Source organism: Carassius gibelio, chromosome B22 (genome assembly GCF_023724105.1).
Source record: "Carassius gibelio isolate Cgi1373 ecotype wild population from Czech Republic chromosome B22, carGib1.2-hapl.c, whole genome shotgun sequence".
Classification (NCBI taxonomy): Eukaryota; Metazoa; Chordata; class Actinopteri; order Cypriniformes; family Cyprinidae; genus Carassius; species Carassius gibelio.
Genome location: NC_068417.1, coordinates 8,550,346 through 8,573,791, shown reverse-complemented (window position 1 = coordinate 8,573,791; position 23,446 = coordinate 8,550,346). Strand labels below are relative to the sequence as shown.

General features: G+C 39.1%; 1 protein-coding gene across 15 annotated transcripts in view; it reads left to right on the top strand.

Moving 5' to 3' along the window:
- Positions 1-23,446, top strand: part of LOC127987450 (receptor-type tyrosine-protein phosphatase S) — a 190,140-nt gene that overhangs the window by 73,613 nt on the left and 93,081 nt on the right. For all 15 annotated transcript variants that reach the window (XM_052589784.1, XM_052589783.1, XM_052589787.1 and 12 more), the window contains 3 exons: positions 1,343-1,511; positions 14,529-14,674; positions 15,715-15,856. In XM_052589784.1, coding sequence (XP_052445744.1) covers positions 1,427-1,511; positions 14,529-14,674; positions 15,715-15,856 — 373 coding nt within the window. In that variant the 5' untranslated portion in view covers positions 1,343-1,426. The remainder of the gene's footprint in view (positions 1-1,342; positions 1,512-14,528; positions 14,675-15,714; positions 15,857-23,446) is intronic.

Genomic DNA, 23,446 nt, shown 5'->3' with positions numbered 1-23,446 from the left:
GCATTGTTGGTCTGCGTTTCGTTGTAGCACACTGTTGCAATGAAACTTCAGACATCATGAACGGGAGCTGCATTTGGAATCTGATTTGGACAGCCAGTGTAGGGGTGCGTCGTAAATCAGGGCGGACGTATTCCTCCTCTTTGTCTGGGCATGCCGTGCCTGCTTTGGCCCTCTGTTTGTGGCGCTCCAGAGCCGAATCCCTCGACTGACGTTTTCAATTGTTTATGTGAGGCAGCATTTCAAGTGTCGCCATGCAGGTTGACAGGAAACCCCAAGCTGACAAGCCAGCTGTCGCTAGGTCCTCACTTGCGCATTATGACTTCCAGGCTCTCTGGAAACAGAACACACCACACTAGAGGAGCACAAACAGCGATGCAGACTGACACGCCGTGTGTGTGTGTGATGGCTGTGTTAGTGTGTTGATCGCAGCAGAAGGACACTAGACGTATTATGAAAGTTTGAAGGGTTTCACGTGCCCTCCGAGGAGGAGAAGAATAGTGGACTGTTGCAGTGCATTATGTCGACACCCACAGTCATATAGATATCTTGGCTTCTTGGTGACATTTGATGGTTTAGTTTCAGCGTCGATGACTTCTCTATTTTTTTGTAGAATTTTTTATACAAATATTTGATTGCGCTTGAAGCTAGAACATTTTTTTTATTTCTTCTAGAAAATGAAAAGTATTGTTCCCCGTGGCATGAATTTAAAAAAAAAAAGTGCCATCTTGGACTGCAGCTATTTTGAAGCCCCTTACTGAGTCACAGAGGCCTGGAGGTTCATCAACAGATGCCGCAGTCACTCTTTACAGAGTCCCAGTGCTTCATGTCAACATCTCTTTCATTCTCGACGTGATCGAGCGCTTCCGAAAGCAGCTACACGTGTTCGTGCATCTCTTGCCATCTTGCCATCTGATGTTCTTGCCATCTTTAATTAAATGGTGTACAAGCACGTTCGCCGGGTTTCCGCCTCGCATGTGTGAGAAACACAGCAACCCGCGAGTCGACTCCCAAGGCAGAAAGCAGTGACGGGGGGATTAATAGCAATTTGGCTAAAACAAAGAGACGCGTCTGAAATATTGATGAGTGTCTTGGTAATTACAAGATGGGCGGATAAGTAAATAATGACAAGATCCAGTGATAAAGTCTGACTAATTATGAGTTGTGTGAAACTGTAATTGGGAGTCTGAGGGAGTATGAACAGGCTCAAACTGAGCATTCTGCTAAAGCCTGTGAATGTACTTGATGGTTGACTGGTGAAACAATGTTAACATTTCTGTGTTTTTCTTGTCTGTGTCCGTGAGTGTCCTTACTCATCAGCATTCTCCTGTTATCTTTCCTCCAGAGTACCAAACGTCAAGCGTGCCGACCCTTCGTCTCCAGCCTGTGGGGCCGTGGCTCTCTAGCCAGGTCAGAGGTCATCTGCGACATGATGCCAGCCAGCCACCTGCCTATCCTGCTCTCCCTGAGTGCCCTGCTGCTGTCTCCGCTGCTCACCGGCTCCTTGGCCTTATGTAAGAGCAAACTAAGATAAAACTTGAGTTTAAGTCTCAAGTGTTTTAGAACTCTTGAATAGAACTTTGTTTTCTTCTAGAATTAAGAGTTAGAGCCATGCTAATGTTAAGACCTTTGAACTAATATTGGCTGATTTAGTGTTGAGGGTGGCCATTTTTGGGTCAGCGCGATGTATTGTCATTGCTGGCCCAATAATGGCCAAATCATGCTTAAAGGTGGCCATTTTGGGTCAACACAATGTATTATCATTGCTGGCACAATAATGGCCAAATTAGTGGTTAAAGGTGGCCGTTTTGGGACAACACATCGTATTATCATTGCTGGCCCAATAATGGCCAAATCAGTGGTTAAAGGTGGGCGTTTTGGGTCAACACATCGTATTATCATTGCTGGCCCAATAATGGCCAAATCAGTGGTTAAAGGTGGCCGTTTTGGGTCAACACATCGTATTATCATTGCAAACCCAATATTGGCCATTGCATTTTGCATTGGTATATCTGTGTAAATTGTTTAGAACAAAACATTTTTAAATTAAGACTAAAATCAAGATTTACTTACCATCTACAGTAATTTATAGGAAATTCAATGACAGTTTTTTAATGTCTTGTTGTTGTGTTGATATTTTTATTGGTAATTGAATTAGTGATTAACATGATTAAATGTGTATTTTTAGGTCAATTGAACTGAAACTAAGCTAATTACACAGGACTTGTTTGATCTAATTGATCAGCTAGTCATCCAGGCAAGCCACCGACTAGTAGGTTTCATAATCATCAGAAACAAATCTCTGTGGGTTTAAGGATCTCCCCGTACACGTTGAGACGTGAAGCGCGAGATCACGGTTTATCCGATTATTCCGTCTCTTTTCCGCGTGTATATCTCTTCATCAGACGGATCGGGGCCTGCGCTGTCTTTTAATTTCCAAGGCTCGAAGTCAGGATTTGTTCTGCACCATTTCTACCCTAAGATGGGTTTAGAGACGCATTAGGGAAACAAAACAAAGAGTCAAGTGAAGTAAAGAGAGGCGAGTGCGAGATGAAAGCGGAGGTAAAGCCTCCCCCTACTGCTTTCAAGCCTAAAATAGGTGTAATTCAAGCGCTGCCTGAGAGATAACGTGAGAATGGGCCGCTGTCAGATATGCCACGTCTTTGTGTGCCCAACATTGTTCTGTCCTGCTGTATGTTGGTTTTGAAAGGCAGCCCAGAAGCAAATGCATTTCTGACGCAATGAGGGTGATCAAAATTATTACTAGTCATGGGTTGCTCGAACGTCTACTGTATGACTTACGTTTTATTCAGGCTTATGCTTATAATGGCACATTTACTTCAGATGCATTCAACGGAATGGATTTTCTCCAAAATATGTTAGTATGTTAAGTTTGCAAATGCAAAAATGGCACAAAACTTTGTATTTATGTATTTTAGCATGCAACAAAACACAACCGAGCTATAAGCAATTGCCCCGTTTCTCAAATTCTTTTTAAGAAACCGAGTTCGTTGATTAAGAAATTTAGGTATTTTGTCTAAATTTCTTTCTGCTTTACTTAACGTTAGTGATAGTTTACGATGGTCTACCAATTCACTAGCCGTTCAATAACCTTCTAGTCGATTAAGGAGTTTTTCATTTTCATATACTTGCATCCACTTTTTTGTGTTCATATACTTGTGTAAAATATGTTTCTAGCCTTTTGTTTGACTAATTTTAAGACTAAGACTAAACATTAGCGATGATTCCCGATAGCTGACTAATTGACTGTTCTTCCAATAACATTCCAGTCGATTAAGAAATTAGCAGACTTTTTCGCATTCATATACTTTCGTCCAGAATGAGTCTATTTTTTTTGCGTTTGTATTCTTGCGTCCCAAAAAAAGTACTATTTTGTGAGTTCATATACTTCCATCCAAAATTTGGCGTTTTGTTGCTTTCGTATGTTCTGTCCCCTAAAAAATCTGGTTATTTTTTGCATTCATGAACTTTCATTCAAAATTGGACATTTTTCATGTTTGTTTTCTTCAAATGCGTTCATATACATAATTTAAAAAATTAGCTGTGCTTTGCATTTGTATATTTGTTTCTCATCGATTTCTTTAAAAAGAAATTATAATTATCATACATTTTTCATTTAAATTTTCCCAAAACAGCTATACAAATAAAGTGGATCAATATAGAAATATTTGAGTTCACATTGAGATCTCTGATAAATCTGGGCATGGTTTGAGACGACGTTATTGTTGTATATTTATGCTCAATATAATCTAGGAAAAACAATTGAGACAATAACAAGATTACAATTGTGCTTTTATTTTTTTATGCACCGCCTATGACTGTAGGATATATAGTTTCTCACTATCAGTCCATCTCTGTTTTCATACCGTGACTCCCTCAGAATTGCTCTGTGTGTTTGTGTCTTCAGATGTTTACTAGTCAGTGCACATCGTCCCCGAGCTCTAATCACTCCATCCCCCCCCAAACCCCTGGCCACCTAAACCCTCTGCACGGCGCCGTCTGATTGGCTGCGATGTCGTCCGCTGTACTCTCACAGGCTCGGATCGCTAATTACTGTCTCGTCAGGTTGTCCTACAGCACAGCCAGCTGAACGGGGGACATTTCGTTGTTGTTCTTGTGTCATTTTCAGTGTTGAAGAAGCTTTGAAAGTAATTTGGAAAGCTTTGCTGTGAATTATAAAACGTTATGCTCATATTTTGAGAAAATAAAGAGTTAGCATTTAGATGTCAAATGATAAAAGCTACTGAAAGTTAAAATAAAAGTAACAGATCAGTTTAAATTAACTGTTTTAGTTGTTGACTTTTAATGCTTATGCTTTGTATGAGAGCTTGGAAACAGTCAAATAAATCTTGTTGGAAATGTGTTAGCAGTAAAAGTTAGCAGTTAGCAACAGCTGCACTTAAAGTTACCAATAAAAATAAGTTTATTTGTCTGTTTAAAATAAGTTTTAGCTAATAAATATTAGATTCTTTGTATGAGTGTTTGGGATCAGTCAAACTACTTTTTTTGGGAAAGGAGTTAGCACTAGCATTTGGATACAGTTGCACTGGACATAAAAGTAGCTTATTTTAACGGATCCTTTCAAATGAACAGTTTTAGCTATTCACTATTAGACCTCTCAATATTTGTGAGTTTAGAAACAATCAAGCTACTTTTTTGGCAAAGAAGTTATCAGAAGTTAATGCTAAGTGTTAGCTTAGCATTAATTGACAGCTACACTTGAGTAAACAAATATATATATTTTTTTGTTCACTGATGTAAACTTTTTCTTAATGCAATTTTAGAAAAGTACTATAATCGTATCGGCTGGCATGGTGCTAAAGCTATGTGTGCAATACAACAGGACCCAAAAAAACACTGCTACTAATTGGAAACCGTTGCCTGTTTCTAGTAAAGCTAGTAGCATCACATGGATGAATCAATGATCACATTCGATTTTCTTTTCTCAGAAGTGCGCATCCAGTTGTGGATGTAAGTTGGGTTGTGATCTGTTTCTAGTGCACTTTAAATGGTTTTTGTTCTTACCAACACCTGTTTTAAAGGCACAGCTCGGCCCACACACGCCGCCCAGGTGGATTTGTGGTTGTTGTGCCGTACAGCTGCGCTGCACACGGTCCTTTACTTAGACACACACACACACACACACACACGAAGCGAGTGGATGTCACCTCTGCGAGAGGTTGCCAACTGCATGATGTCATCCTCACGCCCCCCTCCCTCTCGCTCGCTCATGCTCTCATAAATCAACATGTGGAGGAGACGTTTTTAATCAAAAAGAAAAAAGGACTGTGAATAAATCTGGCCTGTGGTAATAAAGCTGGGGGCTTGTTTGTGTGTGTATGTGTGTGTGTGTGTGTGTGTGCAGAAAGTCCAGCAGCTTTACATTTACATGATTAGCTTCTGAGTGTGCGCGCACACACACACACACACACACACACACAGTCTCCATCCTCACTTTAGCACTTTAGGCATCAGATGAATACATACTAGCATTAGATCTGGTTTAGCTTGGTGTGTGCTTATGTATGTGTACTAAATGTATGTGTGTGTGTGTGTGTGTGTGTGTGTGTGTCTATATCTATATATATATATATATATATATATATATATATATTGTGACGAGTCAGCTGCCTCCTCCCTGATTATCACCGGCACCCCGTCCTAAATCGCCGCCCTTCACCAGGCTCCCGACTGGAGTGGGTGTGTGTGAGAGGAGGGGCGCTGGACGAGTCAGGGCTGGCGGCGTGTGATGGGGCACACCTGAAGGAAGTGGAGCCTCATTACCGCCGCTGTTTAAAAGCCCAACGCGCCTCTCCTCAGGAGACCGGTCTCTTCCCCGTGCATGCACACTGGTGTCCTCGTGGGTCCAGGAAGGGTGCGTTGAGGGACTTCCGCGCCACCAAGACGTGAGCTGCCGGACCCGCGATCCGGATGGGAACCGCACCCGTATACACGGCCGACGGGCCAGGATGCCGGGCCGTCCATCCCCTACCAGCGCCGCGGCCAACGAGAGAGACGCGGCCGGTAGGAGAAGCCGCTGCCCCTCGCGCCCCGGACCAAGGAGGGGAGCGCGTGCGGCCGCCGGACTCCGCCCCTTGCCTGGACCCTTCCTCGATGAACACTGCCCGACCTACACAAATCCCGCAGCACAACGAGGACACCAGATTCCCTGTTATTTTGGACACTTTCCCCCTTTGGCCACTTTTATTCCCTTTGTTTTATGATTTCTGTTAATAAAAGCCTCTCCGAGGCCTGACGCCACGCCCACTGTGTCTGTCTTGTGCTCTTCCCGTGACAATATATATATATATAGTGTGTGTGTGCATATGTATGTGTTACTGTATGTTACTTTTTGTAATAAATAAAATAAAAACTAAACATACATTTGTGCGTATGTATATATGTATGGATATAATATATATATATACACATTTATAGATGTGTAAACATTACAATTATTTTATTAATTTGTTTTATAATTCATTTTATTACATGCAATTTAATATCCAATATGTTCATATTTTCTGTGTATGTTTGTAAATGTTATTTTAATATATAAATAATTTGCTTTATTATACAGAACATAATATATAGTAAAATACTATTTAGTCGAATACATAAATACATTTTTGACTAAAAGACAAATGCATATAATTGTATAGTGACCAAAAAATATATATATATATATTAGTTTTTATAGCTAAAATGGATGCTTTTATAATTTAACTTCCCAATATTTGTGTTTAAAATAACCGTTTATAACAGTAAGCGTTTAGATTTGTCTTCAGAATAACAAGACTTTTGACCAGAAATGTTTTCTATGATCATGCAAAAAAATAATTTCAGTCTAGTGTCTATACTTTTTTATATATTGGCATTATTTCAACCACACACTCTATAATTCATATCCTTCAATCTGGGATGAGGTGTTAGATGAGGGTCCGTTTTCCCACAATCCTCCACACAAGCTCTAAAAACAGTTCATTTATTAGCTTCGGTGTGCCTCTGTCTGGCCACCAAACACCCAATCAGTACCTCTCTACCCCCCTGTGCAAACCTCCAGACACCCCGTCCAGCGCCGTGCTGACCGGACCAAAATATCCTGTCGAAACTGTACACCACAACCTGCACAGTGCCCACAATGCCCCATAAAACCACTGTTGTGTTTCTACAGCCTCCTTAAGTGTCCGCGTGCCAGCTCCTCTCCGCTTTGACTCGGACAGAAACTGATACGAGCGATTTCTATAATTTATTTCTCCTTTGAAGCTTCCAAGTGAGAGATCTCAGGCCCCTAAGGGAGAGAAACCCCCACTTGGTCTTGTCTTTTTAAAGGTATCAGCTAAAAGGCCTGAATGTCCCTCATTACCTGCCTCGCTCCGTGCTGCAGTTTAACCTCCCTGACGCAGCTCGATTGCCAGAGTAAATCTCTGATGCTCTGATGTTCATGGCTCCGGGCGGCATCCGTCTTCAGACCACGCACAGGCTTTTTGGGATGCTTGTTAAAGGGCTAGTCTAAATCCCTTCACGCTCGTGATCTTCTGTTGTTGAGCACTAAAAGAGAGAGTTCGATAAATGTTCACGCTGCTCCTTTCCAGAGAGCTGTGACTAGAGCATGTCAAGGTCAAGAAATGACAAAAAGCACCAGGAAAACGCACACATTTTACAACAAATAAAATCATAATTAAAAACAGTGATCCGTTAAGTTTCTTAAGTACAGAAAAAGATTTAAGTTTCTTCCAGTTTCTCACGCAAATATATATCTTTTTCGTAAAGCATCAAAAGAGACATTTCTACAAATGTTCATGTTGCTCCTTTCCAAGAATTGTGAGTCAAGGTCAAGAATCAACAAAAATACACTAGAAAACTTGTCCATATGATTCGAGCCATGTCTTTGCATGTACGGAAATAATGTAGAAATTTCTTGCTTTATTTTTGCAAATAGCGCCGAAATTAAAAACATCTGTGATTTCAAGTTTCTTGCATCTCGAGTTAAAAATGTAAAAGTACAAATATATATTTATATATAATAATAAACAAGACTTGCAATCCTTGTATGGACTAAAGTTAGGGCACTTTTTTGGGATCATGACAGCCCCTGATCACTATATGCTTTAATTATATGGATAAGAGCAGCCTAAACATTCGTCAAAATATCTTCTTTTATGTTTACAATAAGTCAAACGTGTTCAGAACAACACGAGTGTGAGCACATAACAGTATCTTCATCTCTGTGAAGTCCTCCAGTAGTTAATTTGACCAGCAGATGGCACCTCGTGGGTCACCTCCACACACACACACACACACACACACACACACACACAGATTAATCATGAAGCAGATTAGCAGGCTCGGATTTACTGAATGTCAAAAATGATTATTGCACATCACCTTTATGATCCCACGTCACCGGCTGAGTCCTTCACTCAAGTCCCATCAGCCCTTGCACCGATAGATTAAAAACACGCTTTCTTTTTTGACTCCAAAATCAGTTTGCGAGCAAATTGGAAAACCGTATGAGAAGGAGCTAATAGTTTTCAGATACCCGAGTGGGCTTTGATTACATGTATTACATGTGCTGAAGCGAAGAGTTGATGATTTTGTTTGTTTATTTGATCCAGTGACGCTCGGTTTAGTTTGTTTATTGTTCTCATTTGCATAATTGATGTCACGGCTACAATTAAAAGCGGTCAGCCGTTGAATTCAAGCCTGAGTGACATAATGATGTTGTCTTTTTTCTCAGCTAGCGACATGTTTCAACCGTAGCGAGGTGTTTATTCACTGTCATTTGGGCTTTTTCCTCTTCAGGTCCATCTTGTTCAGTTTTCTCGTGATCTAATCTTTGTAAATGACTCATTTGAGGTTCTCATGGCCCACGCCGTCCGCTCTGAGGACGTTAACCCTTGAGCGATCGCAGGTGTGCGTTTTTAGGAGGCCTGTCAACAAGTAGCAATCACCCGAGGACTCTGTAAATCACATGAGATCGTGGCAATTTCCTCCTCGTCTCCGAGGCCCGGCCGTTGTAAAATTGGCCTTATTGTTCAACTTAATTTCCTCAAACTCTCGGCAGACTTTGACTTGCTCACCCCGCACCTGCTAGAGATTTTCTTATCCAGAAACAAGCGGCTCATTGGGGTCAGCTCGGAGTATCATAATCAGTGTGATTGTAGTAATGCGGCAGGAGGATTATAAGCACAGTGGCTTCCTGTTGTGGATAGCTTGCATACATAAGAGTATATTTAGGAGCTTTTATCCTAAAATGATAAATTATAAGATGATAAGTAATTATTTTATTGTTGTAGTTTTATAAATAATTAACCAATAGATTTTTTGTTTTCTGAGACAGTTTTGATATTTACTCTGCACGTAAACTTAAATTTTAATTAACTCAATTATAAGAAATTAGTACATTTACATTTATTCATTTAGCAGATGCTTTTATCCAAAATGACTTACAATTGGGGAAATTTATAATTATAATATTACTACTACCACTACTTTACATTTTTATTTATAAAAAAAAAAAAAAAAAAAAAAAGTTAAAATAAGTGACGATTTTCATTTAAAAAAAATATATATTTTTATTATAAAAATTTCATTTATTTATTTAAAAAATTAAGGAGAAAACTCTGAAAAGTCTAATGTTTTAATTTGCCATCCACTTAATTATCATTATTGTCTAGGAAAAATGTAGATGTTGAAGAGAGATTATTTTTATTCTGATAAACTGACAATAATATGATAAAAAATGATAATAAAAATGATTATTATTAAAAACAAAATTCCCTCAAATATAAATGTAGTTAATATTAATCACATTCAAATATTTATTTGTTATTTTTTTGCTGATTAAATTGTAATAAGTTAATGATAATAGTGATTTTTAACATGTGTGTGTGTGTGTCTGTGTTTACTTATATATATATATATAAACAAATGACCTCATTCAGCCTATGAGAAGCAAATGAGATGTTATTTAGGCTTTATGTAATTAAATATTTATTTGTTTACTTATTTTCAATCCTGTAAAATCATCATATCATAGACACAGATGTGTTTGTCCTGCTCTGTAATATAAGATCTAAGTGACCCTCTTAGCGCTGATGATGACCTCGCGAAAACATCTGCACAAAAACCACACATGACCTTTACCGCCATCTGTTTAGAAATCTCTTCTGAGTCCGTTTAGTTGCTCACAGATGCTCCACAACTGTATTTTTGAGTTACGATTTGCATTACCCAATATAACTAGATATATAAATGTTTTCCTGTCCTTTTATCGTTCCTGCTCGCAGCGGTTGATTGTGATAGCCATGTTGGTTTCATGTGGCCAGAGAGAGGGAAAAAGTCCAATTGGGAGGATGAAAAGCGGTCGGCCGAGGCCCGCAGAGACCAGTCGAGCACACGGCCACAAATCTCTGTGTTCAAGCAGCCGAAGCTAAACCCTGAGACTCAATCCTTTTCCTCTGGCCTCGGTCCCACACGCACGACTTTCTCTTCTGCTTTTACTTGATTTGTCTACACAAGTGTGCATCAGTTAATTCTTAGGGTGCTTCCACGCTAGCACTTTTGGAGTTCAGTTCGTTTGGATGATGTGAAGCTGTTCATGTGAACGCAATCGTACCAAATCACAACGTTAACCGCTACTAATGACGTATTATTTGATAAAACTTTCCTGACGAGTGTGACTGACCTGCTGCAGAGCTGTATATCTGATTTCTGTTTGCCTTCAGTGTTCTTTAGATCATTTACAGTACATTCGTAAGACAGACACAAATGGCGTTATGTACCGAAGCTTTGTAAACAAAATGAACAGTTCAAAAATGTAAATATATAAAAGTGCAGAGAGCAATGTTATGCATCTGCTGCGTTCTCCTGTGCCGTCATTACTAAATAACAGGGTAAAAATCTGCTGGCTTGATGACGCAAGTGAACCGTGATTCGTTCCCAAATAAAATAATATGAATGCTGTCCATTGGGGGCAGGAGAAGGGGATCAATCCTAAATATCCAACACAGATAGATCTCTAACTGCTGCAATAGCAAAAAAAAACGAATGTTCGTAAATAATAAATTTAGTTCACAATAAAGTTATATTCAGTTTCTTGCACAGACTGATCGCTTCGCTTCATAAGACCTTAATATATCATCCGCAGCCATGGGATTTCATTTTGTGTTTTCTGTATACACTTTATATACATTTCATAAAAACAGGTAGCCATTTACTTCCATTATATGAATCACGGTATAAATTAAATTAAATTAAATTAAATTAAATTAAAAATTAAATTAAAATTACATTTAAAATAAAAATTAACATTAAATTAAAAATTAAATTAAAAATTAAATTAAATTAAATTAAATTAAATTAAATTAAATTAAATTCATTTAGCATACGATTTTATCCAAAGCGACTTACAGTGCATTCAGGCTATCAATTTTTATCTATCATGGGAATCAAACCCCCAAACTTGTGCTTGTTAAGGCAATGCTCTACCACTTGAGCTACAGTAACACTGTAATACCGTATAATCACGGTATAATTGTATAATCACGTTTTCAACTAAAAATCTTCTTTACTGTATAACAATGATCTTCTATGGCCTGAGGGTGAGTAAATGAACAGAACATAATTTTTGTGTAACCTACCCTTCAACATGTCCCTGTTTTGTCGTTTTGAGGTTGGTGTAAATATGAAGATGATGGTAAAGACCTCATTGGCGTATAACCTTGGTCTTGTTATCTTAAGAGCAGGTGCTTGACTCGTATGTAGATATTAGTTTAGAGCATAAACGTTGCAGATTGTTTACCTGAACATGTTGCACACATTGATTTCTCAAATTACAGCCACTCAGGACATTATCCAGCACCGGGATCCCCCGTAATTGGCTCTTTCAGAGCGAAAGTGCGCGTGATACCGAAATATTCCTCTTTACCCTTTCAGATAAGCCTCAATCAGTGGTTGAAAGGTGGATATTTTAAAACAAGATGGGCGACAAGTGATGCTCTCACCCCTTTCCTAAACGCCGCTGATGGGCTGCCATGTTTTGCGCCTACATTTTTTCTAATTCCCAGCATAATGGAGCTCTTTCTTTTTTTAAATATAAGCCCCGAAAGGTTTTTTTTTCCTCCGTTGATTATGGTCTTAGTCATCTAACCGCGTCTGTCACCCCGAGCCTCCTATTATAGGAGTCTCTCCAAATGAAGGCGACAGAAACATGTTATTGGAAGCGTTTCGAAAGTCCTGCAGCTGTGAGAAAAACAGTCTAAAAAAGAATAATGCATGTGGACAAAGACAAGGATGTTTTCCCTTCAGTTATGAAACATATCTGCCATAAGATGAATATTAATAATATATGTGTATATATAGTAGTAGTATTGTTTATTTTTATGTTTTGGTAGATATTAACATCTATACTCTTTACTCTACAAATGGGAAGAAATAGTTAAAACTGCACACAATCTTGCTGCTCAAGCTTGATATGAACAGATATATATATATATATATAAATGCCACTTTTGTAAGCGGGCATCAGTTATTGCTTTATTGTACCATATGCATGTACTCTCCATTTGTTCGACCCATCTGTGCATGTTTGTGCCGTCAAGAAGATGAAAAGCGAGTTCATTTGGTTTTGTTTCTCCTTCATAGGATCGTGTGTACTGTAAACACCTGCAGAAATGAGTGTCGGTGAGTGGAAAGGTTAATAGCGCGAGTGATCCTCTTCGTGTCGTGAAGTAGCGCGGCTCATCAGAGCTTCTCTGTTACACTCGCGAGCTCTCGTCAGACGCGGCTGTCAGAAAATCCATATACAGGCGCACTGCAGGCCGTTGCGTGTGGCCGCTGACGGTCACGGGTGAAGCCAAGATACGCCGCCGGCGCGAATGTGTGACCTCGGGATACACTACAGGGGTTTAACTATAACCTTGGTCCATCACTCACAGTAGGTTTGTCTGTCCTTCGTCTTGAAGTCGATCTGGAACCCTTCACATTTGAGCTCTACTCAACTCTCGTCAAATATATAAGTTATTTGTCATTGCACAACTACTATATATATATATTTTTTTTTTTTTTTTGCAATGTCAGTGTCTGTCTCCTACAGAAGGACATGCTGAAAATCTCACCGGAGCTGTTCCACCGGGCTCACGGTTCAAAGAGCCATGGTGTTTTTGATGTCTTGTTTTTGCTCTACCGAACAATTATGACTCATACTGACTAAAGTGGCGAACCTATGTGCGTCTGTGTTCAGAAATGACTTCAGAATGAAGCCGAAAGTCCTCGGGCTTCATCTTCTCCGCTCTCTGGAACTTCGCTTCAAGTGTGTTTATCCGCACCCGGAGATTCAGGGGCTCGCCTGCTTGCCCACGGGCAGTTAATAATTAATTTGCCGTGCTTGCCTGACCGTTTGATCATCTCCTCATATCTGTGCACTTTCTGGATTTTAGCGTGTTCCCCCTAGAGAGCCTCCTCTCATGTCTTGTTGTGTCAAGCTTGACCTACTGCCCCGCGGAGAGAAAAAGCGAGCACCAGCGGAGGCCCGCCGAGAAGAGTCGAGGTAGACAGCATGATAATTTGATGAGCCGAGAACAAACTGTGCTGGGTTCTGAGAGAGAGAGAGAGAGAGAGAAAAAAAACTATTTCTTATTTTCCAAAACTAGCGTAATCCACAAAGAACAAGCAGTAACGGTAGAAAAAGAAGATGACAGCCCCTGCTCTCCTGAAGCTGGAATAGCTTTGTCACGATCTTTCGTCAGCGACTGTCAATCCTGCGTGTCGTTAGCTTACAGCCGGCATGTCTCACGGGAAATGTCCGTAGGGTTTTGGATGCTTCACCTGACATGGGACTTTCAAATCAAGGCAGAGTAGCAGGTACTTTATTATTCATTGGCCAATAAATTATGCAGGGTGGCGCCAGCGTGCACGTTGTCTGTGGTGTAATTACCGTCATGCTGAAAAACAGCCACTTTCCATTTGCGCCAACGCACGACGGCCCCTGTTTCTTGTCAACATCACTATTGTAGCAGAACGGGTCACTAGCCCACTCCAGTCGTAGTCCACTCACTCGCTATTTTATGGTCGAATGCGCTGCGAGTAACTGTTAAATTGCGTGTGTGTGTGTGGGTGTGTGTTCAATCACTTGGTAATTGAATTTAATTGATTTGCTGTTACAGTGGCCTTGTGATGAATTGGGTTAGCTTCACTTTACCTGCACTCACTGTTCACTATAGCTTGCTAGCAGCATGCTACTCTATTTCTGCAGTATATAGTGAACATTTTATGTCTACGTTGAATGTATGATATGCTATATTCATCAAAATGTGCCAAAAACACAGCAAGAGGCTATTTTCCCACAATGCAGTGTGTTTAACTTGACTTTGCATTTCCAGTCTTAACAGGAAGTGATATCAGCTGTCATTATCTCTTTCTTGACTCTTTTGACCAGACTGTAAGAATGTAAGGCGTTTTGGTGCCAAAACGGCTAAATGCTAATCGTAAATGTTCTTTTTCTTTAGCTCCTCCCAGGTTCACAAAAGTTCCTGTCGACATGATCGGCGTCTCCGGAGGTGTCGTATCCTTCGTATGCCAAGCCACAGGTGACCCCAAGCCAAGAGTAACCTGGAATAAGAAAGGAAAGAGGGTGAACTCCCAACGCATCGAGGTGAGACTTGGCACGCTAGCACGTATTCAATAGATCAGTTGAATAATCAGCTGTTTTTGTGGTATTTCTAACAAAATGCCATCTAGAATTGTTTTTTGGTTCAATCTCAAGTGTTTAGCTAGCTTCTGTGGGTTTTAGCCTGTGTCTTATATTACTTTCTTGTTTATTGTGTCCTTTTGTCATAACACAGCTGGCAGCTGTAGTGTTGATCAATGTTTAGTGTATCTTAATTAAGACCAGCTCCGCATTTAACCACGCTGTCACTGTTCAACAAAGATGAAAAACTTCCCTCAAAAAAAAAAAAAAAATATCAACACAAAAACACGTTGGTGGATCCGATTCATTCGTTGCGCGAACCCAAGAGTACGTTCAAATTAGCATCTTGGTTGCATTTAAAAGTCATTTCGTGAGGGGTTTGAATTAATTTGTTTCCCCTGAAGGCTTCGCTTTGATATTGATCTGCACACACTTAGGACAGTGTGCCGTCACTGGGCTGCTTCTCATTATCGTAGCCTTGAAAACTCACCCCCCATTAAAACGAAAGAGAGTTTTGCCACTGGCTTACAAAGAGCCTCGTTCCTCTTTGTCATTCCCTATTGATTCTGTGACTGTTTCGCTACAATAACATCAAATGCGAAAGCACCGCAGGAGCCTAATTAACTCTCTTGCATAAATTGAGCTCACAGCAACTTCTAGAAATTGCAGGATATTTCGCCGCCTTAAAAAATGGGAGCTCAACTATTTTTTTTAACCCCAAATTAATTGATGTAAACATGAGAAGGGTTAGGGTTAAGGGTCAAAAGTTGGGGATGCCGGTTGATCAATCAAAACTTTGCAGCAAGGAAGTTACAGGTCATTTACCAAAACCGTTCCCCCTTGAGCAAATAGGAATTAAGTGCCTTGTTCTTGAGACATTTGGGATGGGTAACTCTTAATACCAGGATTGAATTCACAGGCCAGATCTTTAACTACCAGGCCATTGTGTTAATGACATTTTACCATTTCAGTGTAATATAGCGTTTCTCTTTCCTCTTACACAGACAATAGAGTTTGACGAAGGTGCGGGGGCCGTGCTAAGGATCCAGCCCCTCCGGGCGCCTCGAGACGAGAACATCTATGAGTGTGTGGCGGAGAACAGCGAAGGCGAAATCAGTGTCCAAGCTAAGCTGTCAATCATTAGAGGTAAGACTGAAGTCAAATGGGTCAACCAACCCTTAAAGTCAGTGGTTTCAAATCCTGCCCATAGAGGGCCACTGTCCTGTAAAGTTCATCAGCCTAGAAGTTTCTACACTGCTACTAAATTGGTACCTTTTAAACAGGTACACCCTTTTACCTTACTTACCCCCCCAAAAGGTGCATATTAGAACCTTAAACCTACAGTTCCCGAGACAAACCTCCCAGAATGTTTTAGATAGGTACCCATTCAAACCGATGAGCTGAGTCAGATGTTTCAATTAGTGAGGGAGGTGGGTCCCCAAGACTGGAGTTGAGAATCACTGCCCTACAGGACCATTTGAGCAAACCCTTGAAGAAACTGTCCAGCGCTCTCTGGTTAACTTGAATGTGTCCCAATCTTACCGTGACAGAAACTCTAAATCGGTCCTAGCCAATTGCAGAACCTCTGTCATCCTCAGCATCAAGTTATCCATTTGTTCCCCCGTGCGTTGAGGTCTAGCCATCTGCCTTGTCAATGCCGAGCACTGGAGCAGGCAGCTTGCAGGCTTCTTCCTGGGCCCCAACCCAAACTGAGGGTTTTTGTAGGCAGCCCAGTTTTACATGAAAATCCTGGCTTTGGCAAGACCCATGCGGCTCAGGAAGGAACACAGGCGGTAGCACTATGGGGGAAAAAAAAACGGCTGCTCCCCCCTTTCGCTCTCTCATCCCCATCTGCTGTGGGCCCGCATTTACATCGAACCTTATCAGAAGAGCAAGCCCAGCACACACACGTACAAAGAATTGCACATGTGTCTGCACGCTCCCAGAGGAGAGCGCCTCTGCTCCAGAACTTGTGCGTGGACATCAATCAAACTCAATTAAACTGTCCACCATTGCAGCTGCAATTTGTGGTCTCACTGGGCTCTTCTTTCATTTTGTCCCTGGCCGGGCTCTGAAGCCGGTGACTTCATTAAGTACCCAGTCACCTTGCCGTCTTCAGGGTGTGTCTGCCCGCCGGAGGCAGTGAAAACACAGGAAGGCTTTGTTGTAAATCTCCCGGTGCTTTTTCCAGGGGCTTAGGTTTGTTTTTAGCTGCCTTCTGGCTGCCCACAAGAACAGTGAGCAGAATGCTTAAGATGTGCCATCTGCTTTTGCACCATGTCGCAGAGTCCTCTGAGAGTCCTTGGAGGAGTCTCGGAGAAAACCGAGGCGAAGACACCTGCAGCCATCGCTGCTGCTTCTCCTCTGTGCCACTACGGGCGCCCAACCCTCGTTCCCCTCCTCCAGCTTTCTTCTCGTGTAGCCTCGCTGTTTTTCTTTTCATTCTGACCCTGGCTTTCAGCCCTTCTTGGCAGTCTTGTCCACCAGCGACCCAGAGCTAGCACTTCACAGAATCCAACACCAACAACAGCCCAGGTTTCGCCATCTGCTCGCTCCCTGCAAGGTGTTAGACGCTCGCACGCTTCTTTACACATTCAGGTGTGTCTGGCCTTAGCTTGCCCCTGGACGTGCTGTGAGAGCGCTGGGTTTAGAGTGCTGGCCAACAGAAGATCAGAGCGGGAACGCTGGACCACACAGCCACTGGTTTGGCATCATGCAACCCCAAATCCGAAGGTGTCAGACCACCTTCCCAAAACATTAGCTCTTTTCCAATACCTTCTGTTTTTTAGACAACGTCATAGGCTAACTCCAGATGCTAAGGCTTTTGTAAAGGTTGCCTAGTTTTAGCTGTATTTTGTGGATAAGACGATCACAGAATGCATTGCAGCAGGCTCAGTGGACAAAGTAATGGATCGATATGCTAGGTTTAGATATACAAGTGCATTATTTTACCTGCTATGTTTTTTGTAGATATTTTTAAGAATGTTATATTGTTAGCTTAGCAACATGTTGGTGAAAAACTTGCGTAATCTGTTGTAGATTGATAAAATTATGACAAATATTTAGGTTTAAGGCTACAAGTGCACTATGTAAGCTAATATTTGTGTGTTTTATGTATTTTGTTAGCGTTAGCTTAGCTTAGTTAGCAGAAAACTGGTGCCATTTCTTTGTGGATGGATAAAATTAATGCAAAGCATTAAGTTTTAGGGTAACGAGTGTGGTATTTTTGACATTATTGTGTATGCTATGCGTTGAGATGCGTATTAGAGTGTTGTGATGTTAGCTTAGCAACATGCTAGCGGGAAACTCTTTAGTCATCGTTTGTGGATAGAAAATCGATGCAAAGCAGCTAGGCCTATGGTTAGAAGTGCATTCTTTTACCTCATAATTATGTGTGCTATGTATTTTGATAATTATTAGTGTGTTGTGCTCATCTTCGTAGCATGCTAATGGAAGCTCAGTTGTAGTCAATTTGGGGCTGGGAGCTGCATTTGAGTTGCTCCCTATGAAGAACGTCCCAAATCAGTGCTTTATTAGAAGGTAGAAGCCTAAGTAGACAGTATTCTTATCTCTTCGTCAGTTTGCCTTGCTTTCTTCACCTCTTCTAATCTCATCCTTCGCTTCCAGAGTTGGCGCTGTGACCCTTCCTCCTTCAAACTCTGTGCGCAGGAACTCGTTAGCACTGCCGAGTGCCAGAGAGGATGATCTCACCGCAGCTCATGCCGTTTGATCAGACGCGTTTAATTGGCTGCTACCCTGCAGGACGAGCCGCGTTTGTTCAGCCGCTCCTCGCACGGTTTTAATTGGACTGTTCTGACCCCGGCGCTCGCCGCCGAACCCCTTTTATTAGCCATTTTTTTTAATCACAGCTTTGGCTCTGCCATTTCTAAATTCACCCCTGTCTCGTTTATCCCACTCAAGCTCAGTTTGAGGAATCTTAATGTCACTTTTCTCTCTCGGCGTCTGGTTTGAAGTGTCGCTGCTTCTGATCAGATACACTCAGCACTTTGTGGATCCATGCAGCCGAGCTGGATTCATGACTCCTCTATTCTGAAGAAATCTCACCGTCTCGCACGTTTCTGTGGCTCACAGATTTGATACGGGCTGCTGTGCAGAAACCAGCTCAGTCTGTACCATCGTCTCTGATCCTCAGAGTAATCTTGCTGTCCATCTCTGTTCCTTTCCCTACAGCTCTCTCTTCCTTTCTGCAAGTCTCTCCCCCTCTCTTCGCCTTTTCCACTGACATTTAATATAACATAATATAATAATAATAATAATTTAACATAATATAATAATAATAATAATAATAATATAATTTAGAATAAGTGTAATTAATGTATTAAGTAATGAACTAATGTATGTGTGTAGAGACAATTTAAAAATATTCTAATTTTTTTTTTTTTTATGGAATATATAATATTAATAATAATAATAATAATAACGTAAAATTATACATTAATTTAATAGTAAATAATTAAAATTTTCCTTTTCCACTGACATTTTATAATAAAAATGATGATAATGATAATAATAATACTACATACAATGATGTAGTTAATAATTCATTTAATTCATGTATTAATTACATTTCAGTTTGAATTAATGTAATAATCATAATAATATACACATAATTCATTTATTTATAGTAATTAATATTATAATAATAATTAATAAAAATGTAAGTAATACATAGCAATAACAATAATAGTTTAAAATTATTTAATACATTAATTTTATTACGCTAAATTAAATTATTATAACAAATAAAGTACATTTATTCGCATGATTTTAATTTTATGTTAATACAATTATAATATTCAATTAAATTTTTTGAAATAAAAATCATAAATAATTTGCACTATACAATAAGCAACCCTCTATGGACACTTTGGCAAGTAAATTTTTTAGTTTACTTGCAATACTTATAAGATAGCAATACTACTACGAATTCTACTACTAATAACAATATAAAATGCGATAACGATTAATGAGCTGCTAGAGTCATGAATATTAATCACGTTGTCTGTGTTCGCTCAAACTGATTTGTTGAATTCGAAACAGGGACGATAATAGGCCAGCCAATGAGATTGCAGTTTGTGCATTAGCTCCGCCCACTAACGGAAAACCTGACAGTTCTTAAAAGCTGAAGACTTCCAAAGGAACTCTGTTATTTGAAAAGAAAATACAACAAAAGATATACTTTTTTTTTTTTTTTTTTCAATTGAATCTTATTGTAAAATTCAATGCAACTTCCGATTGTCGTGTCAAAAGCAGCTTGAAATGGTATAAAGATGCCGAATCAGTATACTTCAGAAATGTAATTATAGTTTTTAAACTCGTAAGACTCGTTACCATTGTATTTGTTGTCCGGTTATGAAAGGTGTCTCTCCACACACCTGATAAACCACAGCATTGGATGCCGGGCCCCAGGGGATTATGGGTGTTAGCTTCAGTGTGCTCTTAAAGCCCTGCCAAGAGTGATTTGGAGTAAAAGAGCACAGCTGATTAGCGTCCCCGCTGCGTCCAGCAGGGGAAAGTCACCGGAGGCCACATCTTTCTTCAGTGTGTGTCTGTCACTGAGACGCCCAGAGTATGAGCCAGAGCTGAGCCTGCTGTTCTAGTGTCCGGTGTGTGTAAGGTCCGGCGAACACCGGTCGTCTATTGATCCTCCTCTCTGAATAATCTCTCTGTCTATGGCTGATCCGCGTTCACTCAATATGAGCCGGTAATTAGCACTGACCCGTGTTAGCAGAGCACACAGAGTCCAGTTACACAAGTGACTGACCGCTAGCACTGTGGCGCGACTGGGTTCTGGAGCTGATCTTTTTTTTTTTTACAGTATTTGTGTAATATGTATATTGTGCTTTTATGTTGTTGTAGTAACATGTTAACTTAAAACATGAATGTTTTGTGAAAGTATGTTATAATCAATCTCTAACTATTTTTTGTTAAACATATTATATTATATTATATTATATTGTAGTATATTATTTAGCCTAGATTTTTTTAATTACTTACACAATATATTTCTTGTTTTTAATATATAAAATTAGTGTTTTATTTTATTTATTAGTTGTGCTATTTTTATGGTATTTTAGTGTTAAAAATTGAAATAAATATTGACATAATTTTGCACATTTTTGTTGTCTCATCACATACCATATTGTTAGGATGAAGAGGACTTAAATTAATTTAATTTATTAAATTAGTGTTTTATTTTATTTATCCATTAACAGTTTTTTTAAATACATTTATTTAAATTTAATTAATTAATTTATTAGTTATGACATTTTTTTGGCATTTTATTCATGGTAAAATTGACTAAATATTTTGTTGTCACATCACATACCGTATTGTTAGGATGAAGAGGACTAAATACTGCATTAATTTACATTTTACTGTAAAAATGAATGTATGTGACATTGAAATGTTTACTTATATCAGTTTAATATTTGTCATCTAAATTGTAATTGTAATTTAAAATAAATATTTCAGTAAAATAAGTTTCCATCAAAAAAAGATAATGGTAAATGGACAAAATATTGACGTTTTATATGTGCAATTTTTTTATTTTTTAAAAGTTTTCATAATGTTGCACGTTATTTTATCTAAACTGTAAAACTTCAGTTGTCTAAAAAAAATGTAGTCAAGGCAAAATGAGCTAAAATGTATGAATGTTTCATGAAGATTACATTTAAGGGAAACTTTCCCACTCCTATTGGATTTTATCCTAAATTATTTTTAAAGTAGTATCCCAATGGCTGTTTACTGCATGACAGTGAGAAGCGCTTGGACTCGAGTCTTTTCTCTCTCAGTTGTGTTGTACTGAAGATCAGACGGATGACAGTGATTGGATTAGATGTGTGTTACTCGTGCACAGCTGTATTATGACTCTCCTTCTCTCATGAACAAAAGTGATTCCCATCCACGCGCTTAGCTGCTCCCCGGTGTATAATGCTCTTGTTTAGCAGTGTTAAGATCTGACAAATGCATGAACTTTCTCACCAGTTTATTCACGCGATCCATTATCGGTTTTCGGTGAAAACGCGAGACTGTCGTTTAGTATATACCCTCTTTTTATAAAGCCTTCCTGCTTTGGCACTAGATCTTGCACCGTTCCTGTTTTCCGCCGCTAATGATGACACACTGCGCACTTCCTGTTTAATGCTATTTTTTAAATATCAAATAAAAATGTCAAATGTTTGTACGTTTTTTATTTAATCTCAAATTATTTTTGAATTTGTTCACTGCACATGTATTTGATCATTTTTATTTAATTCGTTTTTTTCAGTTAAATATATTTAGAATTGTTATTTATTCATTAATTTACTACTCATTCATTCACTAGTGATGTATGCATCTATTTATTCATGATGAACATGAAGATATATTGTAAATGTGCTTAATGTATGTTTAAAAATTTTAGAAAATTTCAAGCATATTTATTTTTAAGAAAGATATATCCATTTTAAAGGTACACACTTTTTACATATGCATGAAAAACATGTATGGTAAAAAAAAATACATAAACATTTAATTAATTAATGAATGTATTATAAACATATAGGAAATATGTTATAAACTTTTAGGGAAATTATTTAAAATTTACATATCTATCTATCTATTTGAAACTATTTGAAACTATCTGAAGTTACATATTTATTTATTTATACACATTTAGAAGTTTCCCGTGTATGTGTTTCTTATTTATATTTTGGTACGTGGCATCTCTTTGTGAAGCTCTGGGACTCGATCTGGCTCTGTTCTCGTCGTCGACTCCTGCTAACGATGACAAGCGTCTCACTTCCTGTTTGTTGCGCGGAGATAATTGACAGTGGTAGAAAAGCTCGAGCTTCTCCGCGCGGCTCTGAGATCACGGCGGCGTTTGATCCTCGCCGCTGCTGTCAGTCTGACGGCTGCGCGACTCGCGATTGTTTACGACGCTGATGAGGTCTCTTCAGGAGCACCTCGAGGAACCTCGTCGCTTCACCCGGGGTTTTCAGGACGATACGGAAAGAGGAAGCTGGAGTTTACTCTGCTTTGATCCTGTGAACCTGTAGAGTCACAATCAGGCCTGATTGACCACGGGGAGCGACGGGACGCAGAAGAGCACCAGACGCTCGTCTCTGGAGCACAAACGTTCAGTAATACCTCCTCGAGAACGACTCTTCGTCCTGAGAGAGATGATGGAGCGTCGATGAGGTTGGTTTGTGTCCTTCAGAGACGGAAATAATCATGTTCCTCTCAATTTCTGCTTTAGGAGATCTAGTTGTTCTCCTGTTTTGTGTTTTGTTTTGCTGTAATGTGTCTATTTAGCAATTTTTTATTCTGTTTTATTTAAAATAAGAGTTTTTTTAAGCTGTACATTTAAAGCAATGAACTTAATTTATCTATTTTTAAGCACATTTTTATAAATATGTTAGAAGTGCATGTAGGAAGAAAAAAATCATTTAGAATTTATGAATAAATTTACTTATTTAAAAATATATTTCATTTATTTTAATAAGAGTGCATTTTTCATTGAAAGTTACATTTGTATATTGTACATTTGTAAATTAATGTACTATTTTTGTATTAAAATTGTTTTTTACTTACATTTAAGGTACCTTTTAAAATAGGCTTTATTGTGCATGTTGAAAAAACATTTCGAATTTAAAAAAAATAATAATAAAAGAGAGATTTGTATGTTAACTGCTTTTTAAAATATTAACTTTTTATAATTTAGTATTATAATAT